The sequence below is a fragment of the Amphiprion ocellaris genome, chromosome 3, assembly GCF_022539595.1.
Source record: "Amphiprion ocellaris isolate individual 3 ecotype Okinawa chromosome 3, ASM2253959v1, whole genome shotgun sequence".
NCBI classification, from domain to species: domain Eukaryota; kingdom Metazoa; phylum Chordata; class Actinopteri; family Pomacentridae; genus Amphiprion; species Amphiprion ocellaris.
In genome coordinates, this window is record NC_072768.1 from 4,348,755 (window position 1) to 4,364,143 (window position 15,389).

The window sequence follows — 15,389 nt, forward strand, 5'->3', positions numbered from 1 at the left end:
CTAACGATGCATAATGTAGAAACCAATAACGTCCAAATCACTCCAGTACAGACCTCAAACCATCTCGTTCATGCTTCATGTAACAAAGCTCTGATATTTCCGGTATGAAAAGAATCTTATTTATCAAAAGTGTCCATTAGAGACCAAACTCTGGAGAAGCAGTAGCACAAAGTCGCTGTACAGAAGCATGTCACTACACCAGGCTCTGAAGGCTCGAGGCCACACCATCCAGTCTGCTGTTTAAATTTTAAAATTTCAATTTCTGTGTTTTAAAATGCTGCATATTTAATGACCTGCAAAGAAAGATATTCCCTCCCTGCTGCCGAAATATTCAGGGAAATGTCCATCAAACGGTTGGAGGTGTGCTGTTATTGGCAGGTTTATGAATTTTGTCGCTCCTTCATAAATATACAAAGCAGATATGGAAAAGCTGTCAGAGAGCAGGAGTGTAAACCTGGAGCTCGATGGCTCTGTCTTGGGTTTCACCTGCTCCCATTTTACACCACAGCAGTCCAGTTACTCCTGTCTCTCCTCAATGCAACATGTCAAGCTCATCAATATTTAATGGTTGGTCCACTGGGGCTGCTATCAGATGAACCTAACTAGCTGAAGGGGTGGTGCCAGGGAGATGATGAAGATGATGATGTACAAAAGCGAGGGGCTGGGTTTTGGACAAACCAGCTCCACCTGCCCCTCCTCACCAGGAATGGAGGAGTTCTGAGATGTAGAGGGGATCTAAGGAGCTCTTTCAGTTCAGCTGCAGACAAAAAGGGGATCACAATGCCGAGAGACTAAGAAATGGATTCTGCGCTTTCATTTGTCGTCAGTCTTGGATGGATCTTTCAGAGATGAAACAAGTATCAGAGACTCTGACTACATGGTACTTTGCACATTGAGGAATACTTAAACATCATCCTCAGTTCCACTTCTTTACTGATCTGTCCCAAAAGTGGAGAAGAAAAGTCTTCATTACCTCTGAGGGACCCTTGGCACCACGGACAGGTGGAGCCAAACCCCAGTGCCACAAACTCAGGGAGGATGAGGAACAGCATCTAGTGGATATTTGTTTCCTCTCTCAGAACAAAGTGTGCTCGTGAGGTATCAAGACACTGTTTTGGGATAAAGGGGAGAAAAAAGACCAAAAGAAAGAAAATGCCTTTTGGCTTAGCAAGTTTGAAAGAGCAGGTGTTTAAACCTGGGAAGGAGGAAGTGAAGAACACAGTGGGAGACTCTATGGGAAAACTGCAAAGGTAAGAGGGTTTCTTTCACTCACTGTCCATGTTTTACATTCATTACATTGGTGGAGATTCATTTTGGAGCAACTTTGTAAGAATGCTCAGCTAAAACGCTGAAACATCTGCTGTCAGAGACCATGTGAGCACATTGAGCCCACTGTGTTCTCCGAAATGCTGACGATGAATAAATATTTGATTCTTGCGCTCGCCAAGCAATGCCAGTGATGTAATCACAGATTCTTTTTTAAGACATTGATACATATTTCATATCTGATACATATTTCACAGAAGGGTGTGTGTGTGTGTGTGTGTGTGTGTGTGTGTGTGTGTGTGTGTGTGTGTGTGTGTGTGTGTGTGTGTGTGTGTGTGTGTGTGTGTGTGGACAGGGAGCCTCCATATATAAGAGAGATTGTAGTCAATTCAGGAGATAAAGCACTGAGTAGGTAATTTCCTGGAAAATGACTAATGTGTGTGTTACAATAAAATATGTCATGTAAATTAGACTTACATTATGAACAAGTGGAGAATGGAAAATCTTTACAATTGTTGAATAATAATTCGAGAAATAGCCCACATTTGTAACACATTTCCAAGTTAATGTCATTTAATCTGAATCGACTGAAGACAAATTCATCAATTTGTGCTTTTGATTTTTTTCATTTTCATTTTCAACAGGCATAATATTTTTTTTTAAAAAAACAACGGCCCAATATGCAAAATACTTAAAAATAGCAAAATATATCAATGTTCAGATGCTGCAGATATTTTTGAACCATATTCTTAAACCTCAAACAATCTGATCAGAGCTGCTTAGCCCCATTTGGTTTATATATATATATGTATATATATATATATATAGAGAGAGAGAGAGAGAGTCTTGTAACATATTTTTGTAATTTATGATTAGTATAGCCTTGCCTTTACCTTGCATCAACTGCAATACGTATTATCCTGTCTTTAAAAAACACCATCTCTTACCCATCATGTGCTTTATTATTTAAAAAAAGAACTAAATTAAAGCTTAATTATTTTGCTTATATGAGCTTGTTTTGCTTGTGCTTCCTGAAGTGTATTATTTCACAATACATATTATGACAGGATGCACACTGTAAAGACACCTGTAGCTTCTCAGGTAGGAAAAAAGTCTGTATTTAAGCGCTTCGTAGCAAAAGCTGATCACTGTTTCTTTTAATGTTCTTGCTGGAGGAGAAGTGCAGTACGTCATAGATCTTCTGTAGGTGGATTAGAGCAGGGGCCAGTGAAAGAGGTGGATTCTGGGTGGTGGAACAGGTGTGGAGGGAGATGCACCTGAAGGCAAACAGCAGCCAATGACCTTTTTTCTCTTCTTTTCAAAGCAAGATGTTGCTTTGTTACTGTACTATTTTTGCCTAAATGCTTTGATAAAGTTATCGAAAAAAGTGATAGGATATTATAATGTGAATATAGACAAACCACAGTCTGTATGACTGACTGAAAATTCAGCTTTAAAAAAAGAATGTAGGCACACGGGACAATGAAAGTAAAGGGAGAATATGGATAAATATAAGCTCAACAGATGACTGTTCACTGCTGTTTGCTCTTTAGGAAAATAGATGGCAGTAACGTGGAGGAAGAAGACACCATTGAGCTGACGGAAGATGGTCGTCCGGTGGCATCGACGCAGCGCTCTCCCCCGCTGCTGGACTGCAGCTGTGGCGGCCTGCCCAAGCGGTACATCATCGCCATCCTCAGCGGTCTGGGCTTCTGCATCTCCTTCGGCATTCGATGTAATCTTGGTGTGGCCATTGTGGAGATGGTGAACAACAACACCGTCTATATTAATGGGACTCCGGTGCTTCAGGTAGATGGAGTTATCAGATAAGACTCCTGCATTGCTGACCTTCTAGGATTTTGTATAACTGTGTTTCTTTCAAACAGAAGAAAATTAGGCTTTACATGCAGGCTAGATTGACCTATTTTCGCGTCCGATCTTTTCCCCTTTTTCCAGAAAGCTCAGTTTAATTGGGACCCAGAGACAGTGGGGCTGATCCACGGCTCCTTCTTCTGGGGCTACATCGTCACTCAGATCCCTGGTGGTTTCATCTCCAATAAGCTGTTTGCCAACAGGTGAAATGCACTGAATGACTTTATGAGTGTACTTTCATGTTAACACTCTAATCTCTGTTTTGCATCGTCACCAGCTGTATTTTTTTGGGTCTTTGGACTGCTGTTTGGGGGAAAAAAAATGTTACGACGTTGCAGCATTTTCCACCTTGTCTGACATTTTATAGGCAGAATTAATAACAAGTATTGGAAATAATTGTTGGTTGCAGCCCTGAACACACTGTGGAGACAAACTGATGCTATTAATAGAAACAGTTTCAGGTTACATGTGAGGTGAGATGTGGTGACACACAACTTGGTTTTTGAGGGTTTTGTGTCCTGATTATGTGAAAGGTTCATAAGAGAGAAGAAAGTTAATAAATAAATAAAGGTTTTGGGGGTAGCGCCTCCTTAGCCCGTGTGGTTCTAAAGGGTTAAAGCTGTACGGCGTGGTGAGCGGTGCTGATGGAGCAGATAGCGGTCCTGTAATAAAAGCTTCACAGGAAAAGAGGACACGCCACTGACAGAGTTAATAATGAAAGATCCTGCCTCTGATTTCTTTCTGAAACACCAGCCGCTGGAATATTACAAGTGTCACTTACACACTGTTTTAGAAGAAGAGGAGGAAGGGGGGATGAGGTGAAGGAGAAAGGAGAAGGGGGGCTAAGCGGCACCGTGGTGATGAAGCAGAAACTTGGGGATTGAATGGGATGTCTTTATCTCAGCTGGTGAAAGGCAGAGGCGTGAGATGTGTCTCATTATAAGGCTGACTGTTGGCTTTGGCCAGCAGATATTTGGAGATATAACACCAGACAATATTAGACACCTGCAGTAGCTTTCAGAGTCTGGGTAGCATATGTTTGTTGTGGTTTTACCTGTCATGGACAGATTGGGACAATATGTAACAGTCAATGTCCTGAATTGTTAAATCAGGAGTCCATAATTTTCAAATATTTTATCATTTAAGTTTCCTAAAATTGAATGTGGGGCAGACGCAGAAGAAAAAATAAAATTTAATTGAAACAAGTTCATTCTTCGTGTTGAACTCTACGTTCAGCTAACCTGCTAATAGTGTCTGATTGATTATTTCACATTAATTCACATTTTTTGAACATTCTATCTATTTCTCCTAATTAGTATTTACCTTATAGGAACAGTTTGATGTTTTAGAAACAAAAATGGACATGTATTTGCTTTCTTGTATCTATTTTTTAATTATGTAGCTGGAAAAAACATGTTAGCGTAACTTAGCGTACAGAATAGAAATGGAGGGAAACAGCTAGCCTTGCTATGTGTGAAGATGGCACAATCCACCTGCCGCCACATATAGTTAGCAAGAAAGTTCACTATTTACCTAATTAATTTTAAAAAATAATCAAAAAAGATAATTTTCTGTTTTGCAGGAGGTTATGTGTGTGTGTTTTTTACACTGCAGTTTTAGTGGACATTAAACAAACATGATAATAAGTGACACACAGAGCTGTGGATTTTGTCACCATTTAACAAGACAAAATTGCAGTTTTTCCCCGTGTTTTCTGTTTTCTTACTAAGGTAAGCCAAAGGCCTTGTAGCATAAATAATAGATGCTTGTATGCTTTACTGTCAGGTTAGGTGAGACCATTTGCTGTGTCATATCTGTATGGTAATCATGTAGCTGAAAGAAAGTCAGTAGGGGCAAACAGCTAGCCCACCTTTGCACAAAGAAAGTTGGAATGTTCAGTAATTAACTAATTAATGTTTTTTTTTTTTTAAAGCTGTACTTAGAAAAAAGTCCCCTGTTTGCTGTCTTTATGCTAGGCTAAAGGCCTGGTGCTTGTGGTTAAGAAGTACTGGTATATTTCTCAAATGTTTCATCATATTAGTGATTCAGATGGACTCCTCTTGGATTTTTGCAGGGTGTTTGGTGCTGCCATCTTCCTGACATCAGTGCTGAATATGTTCATCCCATCAGCGGCGAGGGTCCACTACGGCTGTGTCATGTTTGTTCGCATCCTGCAGGGCTTAGTGGAGGTAAAAAAAAATTAAAAATTAAAAACTGTGGAGAAAACAAAGACTATAATCTGCTGACAGGAATAGTTTGACATTTGTGAAAATATGCATATTTGTTTTTGTTCTGAGAGGAACTGCAGGGGAGAAGATTTATGCTGGGGGGAAACAGCTAACTTGACTCTGAAGGAGACAAAATGCACCTGCCAGAATCTAGAAAAATCAGTATTAGTTTAATTTGTAGTGTAAAAAACACAGGTTGTGGATTTTTTTTTAGAGAACAATGATGGACTGATATTTTATGCTTCAGTTTGTATGCAGATTAATCTCATAGCAAAAATGAAACAAAGTCTTCATAATTACATTTTCATTTGTGTAAAATCACCTGTAACTAAAAGTCATTGTGTTTCTGTTAGCTTAGAAGCTTTTCATGTCTAATGTAGTGGTGGTACTCCACAGCTTTCATGGTGCCGCCTCCATGCTTCTACAGTAGCCCGGGATGGACAAATCAAGCACTTGCTCTAGATTGGTCCTTTTATGTTTTTAAGCTGAAGTGGCAGACATCATAACTTGTCCTACAAACTTGGAAAAAGAAAAAAAGGAGTTGGGGACCTGCAGCTTCACCAGTATATGCCACTCAATCCTACACACTGGACCTTTAAACAACCAAATAATAATGTGTTCATTATTGATCTTTAGAGGAGCCAGACTCGCAGTTTTTGGTTGTTGGAATGTATCAGTGTAATCATTCAACATATTTCCCAAAATGTCAAACTTTACCTTTTAAGCATTTCTATTCTGTCAGATTAATCCCCTTAAATCATTTTTTGACCTTGTACATCTTCTTCCTGCCAGGGTGTCACCTACCCAGCGTGTCATGGGATGTGGTCCAAATGGGCGCCACCTCTTGAACGGAGTCGACTGGCCACCACATCCTTCTGTGGTCAGTGGCGCCTCAGTTTTCCTTTTATCAGAATAATCTGCTAACTTTCCCATGTGATGACAACACAGAGTTTTTCACTGATGCAAACCTGTTTATTCACACCACCTTACAAGCCAAAGTGTGGCTGGTCGGCAAATGGACATGAGAGAGCGTATTTTGCTTTGCAGATCCAGTCCCCCGCTTGTCTCTGCAGAAATGAGAATATCCACGTTGCACTTTAAATTGGTACCATGACAACCCATGAATGAAAACCCTCTTGACATTGTCTGTAGATGAACAGAGCTCACCTGCACACATTGAAGGAGCTTCTCCTTCTATTTACCTAAATGAAGTGTCACGTTGTTCACTGTCCAAATGCACTCTCACACTCAGCTCTATTCAGTGCAACAAATCTGACAGATGCTAGTCAACACTATAAAACATCCTTCCTCTAATGGCAGTGCTAATGACTCATTTTGACAGCATTTATTCAATAAAACTAATGTGCTTCTTTGATGTGTTTAGTTCTGTTGCATTAAATGAAGTTGCACTGTAACCAAATAAAGATTTCAGTGGTAAAAAATACTCAAACTTGTAAAGAAAAAATAAACAAGAGGCAGCATATTTTGTGATAGTTAAATGTCACTGTAATCCAGTCTTACTGCTGGAAAAATAACGCACTGACACTGATGTCTGACTCCCATTTTTCCCAGGATCCTACGCAGGAGCAGTGATCGCCATGCCTTTAGCTGGAATCCTCGTACAGTACGTCGGCTGGTCTTCGGTCTTCTATATTTATGGTGAGACTGATTTTTGAAAGAACATCCAAGACATAAAATCACACACAGAAAATTACCAATAGTTTTCAGTTCTATGAGGACACATTATACCAGCAAGTTCATTTTACGTCAGTTTTGTTGTGGCCTCTGGAAAAAAAACATTGCTTGTATATGTTTGTCATGCAGGAAATCTAAAAGGAATTTCTGGTGACATTATCTTAAGAAAGGATTGTCTAATGAATTCATTTAGCACTGCTTCACTGTCTATACACAATTATTTGTTTATTTAAAAATAATGTTTCATTGATAGTTTATTTAAAAGTCAAATTTAAACCATTAATAACACAGTTTGGGCCTGCTTTTGAGAAATTGCTCTGGCTGTGCTTTGTCATCTGGAAGGACACTTTTAAAAATCTTTTAAAGTTTATCAGTTAATCAGGAAAACCCCCAAATGAACCACTTAACTTCTGGAGAAACCTGCAGAGAATCTGGAATGAAAATGGACTCATTAACAACTTATTAACACGTGTAACTGTTGATTATGTGTATTGACTGATTACCAACAGTATTAACTGCATTATTAGCAATGCAGAGAGTAAACAAAAAATTGGGAACCATTCATGAAGCTGTTTTAAAATAATGATGAATATATACATAAAGTGAACAGTTAGGTTCATCAAATACACAGTTTAGTGTCAGGAAAAGTGGCTTTCATCATCCGTGACAGACTTGCTGCTCTGTAGCTGTTGTACTTAGTATGCTTTAGCACAATAAGCATTATCTGAATTGCTTTGGAGTTTGATTAAAATGATTAACGCTCATATCACATAAAATTCATACCTTGGCAAACATGTTTTAATAAAAACCCACTCTGGTGCTGCCACGATACAATCTCATGATTTATTGATGTAAATTAGCATTTTCCTGTCTGGGCCCTGTGACTCATGCTGGTTTCATTTTTAATAATGAAAAATTGTTGTGGTCCAGAGAAGGTTTGGGTTTCTTTTAATTAATCTGTCCTGCACTCAAGCCACTCTTTCATACTTTACGAAGCCTTCACAACAGAGATAATCATCTATGAAGGAATGCACTCAGTTTTTGTTATCATTTAATGAAAGGTGTTTTTGGGATCATATGGTATGTCCTGTGGCTCCTGCTGGCATATGGAAGTCCTGCTGAACATCCCACAATCACGGACGAGGAGAGGATGTACATCGAGTCCACCATCGGTGAAACAATCAACCAGCTAAGTGCAACTGAGGTGTGTAACAAGCTGAGTATCCCACAGAGACATAAGCATGAACACCAAGGACTAACTTCTGTCTTCCACTTGCAGAAATTTAAGACTCCATGGCGACGTTTCTTCACCTCCATGCCCGTCTATGCGATCATTGTGGCCAACTTCTGCCGCAGCTGGACCTTCTACCTTCTGCTCATCAGCCAACCGGCGTATTTTGAGGAAGTGTTTGGTTTCCCCATCAGCAAGGTTGGCCTCAAATTTTCACTACAGCTGTTGAACTGATAATGACAGATGTCCTACAAAGACAGATTCTTCACTTTGGTGTTGTACTGCTGCTTACAGGTGGGGATCCTGTCTGCTGTCCCTCACATGGTGATGACAATTGTAGTTCCTATCGGCGGACAGCTGGCCGACTTTTTACGCAGCAACAAAATCATGTCAACCACAAATGTGAGGAAACTCATGAACTGTGGAGGTACGGCTGTGGAAACACATCTTGTTCAGTCTTGATCCTGACTTGTGCTGGGAGAATGAAAATTATATATGAGCTGATACACACCAATCAGCTACCTGCCTAATTTTGAGTAGGTGCCACCTAAAGAGAGTGACTCATCAGATCATAGACGCTCTTTGGGAGTCCTGTGGTGTCTGGTATTGGGATGTTAGCAGCAGATCCTTTGGGTCTTATGGGCTGCAGGTTGGGGCCTTAATCAGGGAGTTTCTTTTTAGACTTTGGGATCTTTGTGTGTTCCTCAAGCAGTTTTTGTAGAGTGGTAGGTTACATTGTCCTGCAAGGGGAGATGCTGTTACCACTGGCGTGTTTAATGTGGAACAATCTGTTTAGATTGCTGGTACTTGTCCAAGTGACAACACCGTGAATGCCTGGACCCAAGGTTTCCCAGCATAACATGAGATAATGAGATAGTGTAATTCTCTTAACCTGTCAGTGGTTTTATTGTTTTGGCTGATTGATGTAAATACTGAAATCTAAAGTGTTTTTGTACCTTTTTTGATATCCGTTGACACAGGTTAATATACCTGCCTGGTACTCGACTCTTGAAGGGTCACATGCGTGCTACATTTTCCAGACTGGATGACCAAACAAATAACTTAAACTTTCCAAATAAGTGTTATATTCACCTATTGGTACGTCTCTTTCTGTATTCATGTCTGATGGGTACACATAGTCCCTGATACAGACACCGATGAATCCTTAAACAAATGCTTAAAGCAAGTACTTTCCGTCATCCACACCTTGAAAATCAATAATTAAAAGAATGGTAATCGAAGTAGTGGCTGCTGGACCTTGGAGGTGCTTTGATCTGTACAAACCCAAACACAGTGGGAAGTCCCAAAATCACCGGAAACCCTGTGCTATGCCTATCCACCGGGCTAATCTCAGGAACAATCCCACCGACGCTGTGCTAAAGCCCAATCTGTAACCTAAAAGTGCTAAGTCACAGTCAGCCTTTCAGAAACATTGGTAGAAAACCTACAATATATTTGGAGCAATATGACTGTTCTGTGTAACATATGGAAAGCATGAATTGACAATAATCTAAGCTAAAGGTGAATTTGTACCATTAATTCAAACTGTTCAGAATGAAAAAGAACACAGACACCCCTGTTGGTACAACTAATTGTAGTGTAGTACTCTGGCACTAACATGGCGCCTGTTGAAGTAATGTCGTAGCCATGGAATCCTATAGTACTTACCAAGCTGATGTCTCAGATTTTATGATAATAATAATGGTACACAACATTTTAAGTCAACTATAGTGTGTGACTTTTTTTCTGGAATTAGAAATCAGCTCATACATGACCAGTTTTACCCCAAATCTTGTATTTCCTGTAAGATTACAGTTGCTATTTTGTTTCAGGAATCACAACATGTATTTTTCTTTCACCTTTCAGCCGCATTGTGGGAATCTTTTTCTGCTGTAATCACTTTCCTGACTTAGTTCTCTGTCTATTCATTATGAATGTTGCAAGCCTCCCAGCTAACTGATGTTCTGAAATGACATTAATACTTTATAGGTTTTGTGTATGACTCCAACCGCAACATTAAATCATAAAACATTTGGCATATTTGGCATATTGGATGCATACCTCTGTAAGCTACTGTAAATGGAAATGAATGATTTGTTTCTTAAAATCTGACTTAAGAAGCTGTTTTTTTTCTCAGCTAATATGTTGATTAGACTTTCCTTTGTAAGGCATGTTTATACAATTTTTGGAAATCAGGCTAGAATGGTTTTAAATGATTCAAAACATGACTTTACAGTGTTGGGAGAACACAAACACTTCATGACTATTGCATTTTGAGTAGATAACTGTTATATACATCCTGTTTTGTCACAGGATTTGGCATGGAGGCGACTCTGCTGTTGGTTGTTGGGTTTTCTCACACTCGAGGGGTCGCCATTTCCTTCCTTGTGCTGGCTGTAGGCTTCAGCGGATTTGCCATCTCAGGTATTTTACACAGAAACCGTCAGTAGTTTGGTAGATTCAGTTCTTTAAGCTTCACTGTACACAATGTGAAGGTTTCTTCCTCGAGGTGAAAACACTCAACTGCACACGATGAAGACTTTTTTTTCTATTGTGCCTTTTCCTCTGTTTTCTTTTGGACGTCTTCTAAAAAGTGAAACATCCTTCTCTTTTGGGTGTGATGCAGTATACATGTCCAAGCTTTCACAGAGGCACTTCTGCTGAATATTTTATAGACCGTTGTCAAGGCAACCAAAAACTTAGAGTGTGCATGTGGATCCGAAACAAAATATTTATTGTGTTTTTGTGTTAGAGCTGCAACAATCCAATGGCCTTGTGTGCACTGTGTCGTTAGGGTTCAACGTCAATCATCTGGATATTGCTCCTCGCTATGCCAGCATCCTGATGGGGATTTCTAACGGTGTGGGAACGCTGTCTGGAATGGTGTGTCCCCTAATTGTTGGAGCTTTGACTAAACACAAGGTACAACAGGTCGTTTTACATACAGTGTGTGTCAACATATATTGATTTGCTTTAGGTATTTGGCTCTTTTCTCAGCTGTAATTGAATATTCCTCGCTTAAGTACGCTGTTCGTCTCCTATTCTGAAATATATACAAAAAACATCACAGGCAGACACTCCCTCTGTGAGATTGTCTTCATCGCATGTATAAATTACATCAGGCATAGTTTTACTGTGTGTCATTGACTTGCTGTATGTAATCTTGCACCCATCAGAGACTATTATTAATAATTTATGGCACTCTAAAATTTATTATACACATTGAAACTGTAGTATTTCCAGTGCCATGAGTAAGGCAGTAGATTTACAGCGTTACCTCAGTGGTGCTTCACTGTAGGATCAGTAAGTCTGCTTCTGAGAGGAAATTCAGCGACTCTGTTCATCTCCCCACAGACTCGTCTGGAGTGGCAGAATGTCTTTGTTATCGCGGCCATGGTGCATTACTCAGGGGTCATCTTCTACGCTCTCTTTGCTTCGGGAGAGCAGCAGGATTGGGCCAACCCCGAAAGCACGAGCGAGGATAAATGTGGCATTATTGATGAGGACGAGCTGGCTGAGGAGTCAGAGCTCAACAGCGAGAGCATGATTGCTCCCAAGAAGAGCTACGGAACAACGGACAATTCATCCGGCCGAAACCAAGGCTGGAAACAGAAGAGAGGGGTGACCATGCAAGAGGAGGAGGAGCATTACGGGAATGGGGACTACCAGGATCGGTACCAGTGAGACGCCCAGCGGGCCAAAGGACTTTCTGCCTATTCAGACATGGTCAAAGCTGAAGGTTTGAATTCACTCCTGCGGAAAGTTCAGAAACAAAGAAATGACAGGAGCAGCAGCATCATATGTACCTCAAGATGGTCCTTTTTCATTTTTGGTCATTGCACACATTTAACTGTGATGTATGAAAAAAATCTATGTTTAGTTAAGCATAATTTTATTAGAATCCCAACAGAGAAAAACAAGAAAGAATGTACCGACAACAAGTAGACGATATAATCAGAAACAAGTGTAATCTATGCTCACGTGTACTGTATGCTAGTAGTAATCCAATGGAAACCACAGAACAACATTTATGGACCAACTAGTCTTGTATCACATATCAACTTCCAAACTAGACTTGACTTTTCCTGTAGATCATCCTGTTCTGTCCATCTGTACAAGCAAACAATGACTGAACTTTTGTTAGCTTACTGTGATCCGTGTGAACACTTCATGAACGTTTTGTGTCAGCTATGCAACGTGAAAAGAGACTGGAATGTAATAATGGGTTTGACAGCAGACCACAGTGTTAATGTAATGAGGTTTATTATGTTTTTTTTTTTTGCTTATAAGTATTTGCTGTTGCTGAATGATTGCATTCTGTCACCGCTTCACTCGCTCTCCTCGTCTGAGCAGGTCTTAGTTCACCATCTGTTTGTGCTACACCTCTTATATCAGCTTCATTATTTATAGAGCTTTGAGCTCATAATGGGACAAAATGGATAGTGAGTTCAGTTTTGGAGCATTTAGTGTAACTCTATTTATTCTCCTGGTGTTTGGCTTTATTGCAATTTCTCAGTGTTGGCTACATGGAGACCCAGTTTAATTCTTCAAATAAGGTGCAGTAAAGTTTCACTTTGATCATAAGATATCATAAGGAATCGACACTAACTGAGTATTACTGTGTAAAAAAGAGAACATCAATTTTGTACAGTAAATTATTATTGTTTGAAAGAGCATTGATTTGATTTGCAAATGAACACATTAGACATGTAATAAAATACATTTCTATTCAGTATTGAGACTGAAAATGCATAAATGACTTCAAGGTTCTGGATTTCTGAGCAACATGCATGAATTTATTCAACCTTTTATGTGTGTATTCAAACAGATTACATAAAAATTCAGCAAACTGCAAGTTGTTCAGTTGGACTTGGTAAGTGGGAACATTTTAGCAACAATTGCTAAAATGCTAATGTTTAGCAATATTAACCATATTCACTATTCACTGTGTATTTGGATTATATTATTCATGCTTTTATACAATCAACATAGACATCTCCGTTACACGTGCTTAAAGTGTCTACAACCTGCTGTTCTTATGCAATTCCAACGAAAGTGGCAGAAGTGAAATGTTACAACTTACCCCAAAGACAAAAGACAAATGATTAGTTGTAAAAGTTGCAGTAAAAATCAGTTTAAATGCAAATAATTCCAAATATATACTATATATTGATGTCATTTGTGGTTCTATTTGTGATAGATCCACACATCTATCATCGAAAGATTTGATACATAGATATATATATATATATGGGTAATATCTATTATATAGAATAGAATAGAATAGAATAGAATAGAATAGAATAGAATAGAATAGAATAGAATAGAATAGAATAGAATAGAATAGAATAGAATAGAAAAGAATAGAATAGAATATCTTTGATGTCATCATACATGGGGACTTGATGAAAATATCCGTAGCTGCCATTGGATGGTGCATTGAAACAAGCTAAATTAACAACAATAAATAATAAAATCGAATGTACATATACAACAAAACTATATTGAGAGTTCCAACATATGCAAAAGAGGCAAGATATACACAGTACAGTGAGGAGGTAATGAGATCAAATAAAAACCAAGAAAATAGAATAAATATGGGCAGGAGATTGCATGTAAGCAGCATTATTAAAAGTGACACTGTGAGTTGTTGTTTTGAGTTGAGAAGTCTGATGGACGATGAGTAAAACTGTTTCTCAGCCTGTTTGTCCTGCATTTTAAGGATCTGAGTTTCTTCCCTGATGGCAGCAGGATGAATAGCTGCTGTCTGCCCACATCTTATTTCCTCTACTGATGCAGCAGGAGGTCACGATGTCTATATCTGTTCATCTGTGATACATCGACGATACAAGATGGACCACTAGGTACAATACAGGTGTCCATGCAGATGTATTTATCCATCATCTGTTGGTCTATCATTAAAAGACGTTCAAATAGATGATATGATATGGAGATATGGAGGCTGATGAAGCATATTCACAATGTCCACACATGAAAGTATATATGTATGTATATATGTCACTAAATCTGGGTCTTGTCTCTGCTAGTGTTTCAGTTTGTCTTCTATGCAGGAGAAAACTATCTCTTTGCCTACCTGCTGTCCTTTTCTCTTTCTCTTTTACCCTCACCCCAACAGGTCCAGATGGATGTCTGCCCTCCCTGAACCTGGTTCTGCTGAAAGTTTCTTCTTGTTAAAGGGGAGTTTTTTCTTTCCACTGTCTCCAAACAGCTGCTCAAAGGGAATCTTTGGATGTTATGAGTCACGTGAACTGCCGTTAGATGATTTAAGTTGTGAAATGGAGCTGTATGAATAAAACTGAACTGAATTTAGCTGAAATTGAACATTTTTTTCTACCTCTCTTCTTGGATGATGTTCCCTTAAATTATCATAAGACAAAATGTGCCATCTATATGAGCCAGATTCTCATTATTGGTCAGAATGAGCTGTCCCTGCTTGTTTATGTCAGTGTGCTCACATGAGACATTTTTGGGTCTGTTTCCCATCACACTATAAACATCCTTTGTCTTATCTGTCTTTATGCGCCTGCTTCATTTTCAGCCGCAAAGATAATTACCGCGCAGGATATTCCTGGCCGGTCTTACGCTGTCTTGCATGAGCAAATTCCACTTGAAAAACGCTTAAATAACGCTTTGTGTGATTTGGCCATGAAAAGTCCACTGATTATTCGCTTTCACATAGTGATAAGACATTTCAAGGTTATGGACTTTGTTGCCGGTCGTCCTCGCAGCGCTCTAAAACTGTGGCAAACATGTGGCCCGTTGTGTCACTTTCCATGTTTTGTTTCTGGTTTTTCATGGGTTTGCCGCTCACAACAACACAACCTGACTGGAATAAGTAACAAAACACTAAGGTCAAAGGAAAGACCAACACCTAATATCTCTTCTAGTCGTCATGAGAGCAGATAGAAAAAGACAATAAAATGGCTTTAAATGCACTTGTAAAGAGCAGACTACTAGGTGTAACTTATAAATATGTTCGGAGGAGTTGTGGTTGTTGGAAAGAGGCCATCACTGCCAGCTCATTCCTCACATGCTCTCAAACACAGACCAGATAGTCCACAAACAGACAGCAGGCA

At 39.3% G+C, this 15,389-nt stretch overlaps 1 protein-coding gene across 1 annotated transcript; it reads left to right on the forward strand.

Moving 5' to 3' along the window:
• Positions 1 to 678: 678 nt before the first annotated feature.
• On the forward strand, positions 679 to 13,027 carry slc17a8 (solute carrier family 17 member 8). The gene is made up of 12 exons (XM_023269964.3): positions 679 to 1,250; positions 2,820 to 3,075; positions 3,223 to 3,341; positions 5,213 to 5,327; positions 6,159 to 6,246; positions 6,939 to 7,025; positions 8,123 to 8,265; positions 8,341 to 8,490; positions 8,587 to 8,719; positions 10,606 to 10,716; positions 11,087 to 11,214; positions 11,647 to 13,027. Exons 1-12 carry the CDS (start codon positions 1,153 to 1,155, stop codon positions 11,974 to 11,976), a joined length of 1,758 nt encoding a protein of 585 aa, XP_023125732.1. The 5' UTR covers positions 679 to 1,152; the 3' UTR covers positions 11,977 to 13,027.
• Positions 13,028 to 15,389: the final 2,362 nt, after the last annotated feature.

Excerpts from the sequence above, each read along its gene's own strand:
- slc17a8 (XM_023269964.3), top strand. The coding sequence starts at position 1,153 with ATGCCTTTTGGCTTAGCAAGTTTGAAAGAGCAGGTGTTTAAACCTGGG. Across the intron at positions 8,266-8,340 it reads ACCAGCTAAGTGCAACTGAG|AAATTTAAGACTCCATGGCG; the intron begins GTGTGTAACAAG and ends TTCCACTTGCAG. Across the intron at positions 8,720-10,605 it reads GAAACTCATGAACTGTGGAG|GATTTGGCATGGAGGCGACT; the intron begins GTACGGCTGTGG and ends GTTTTGTCACAG.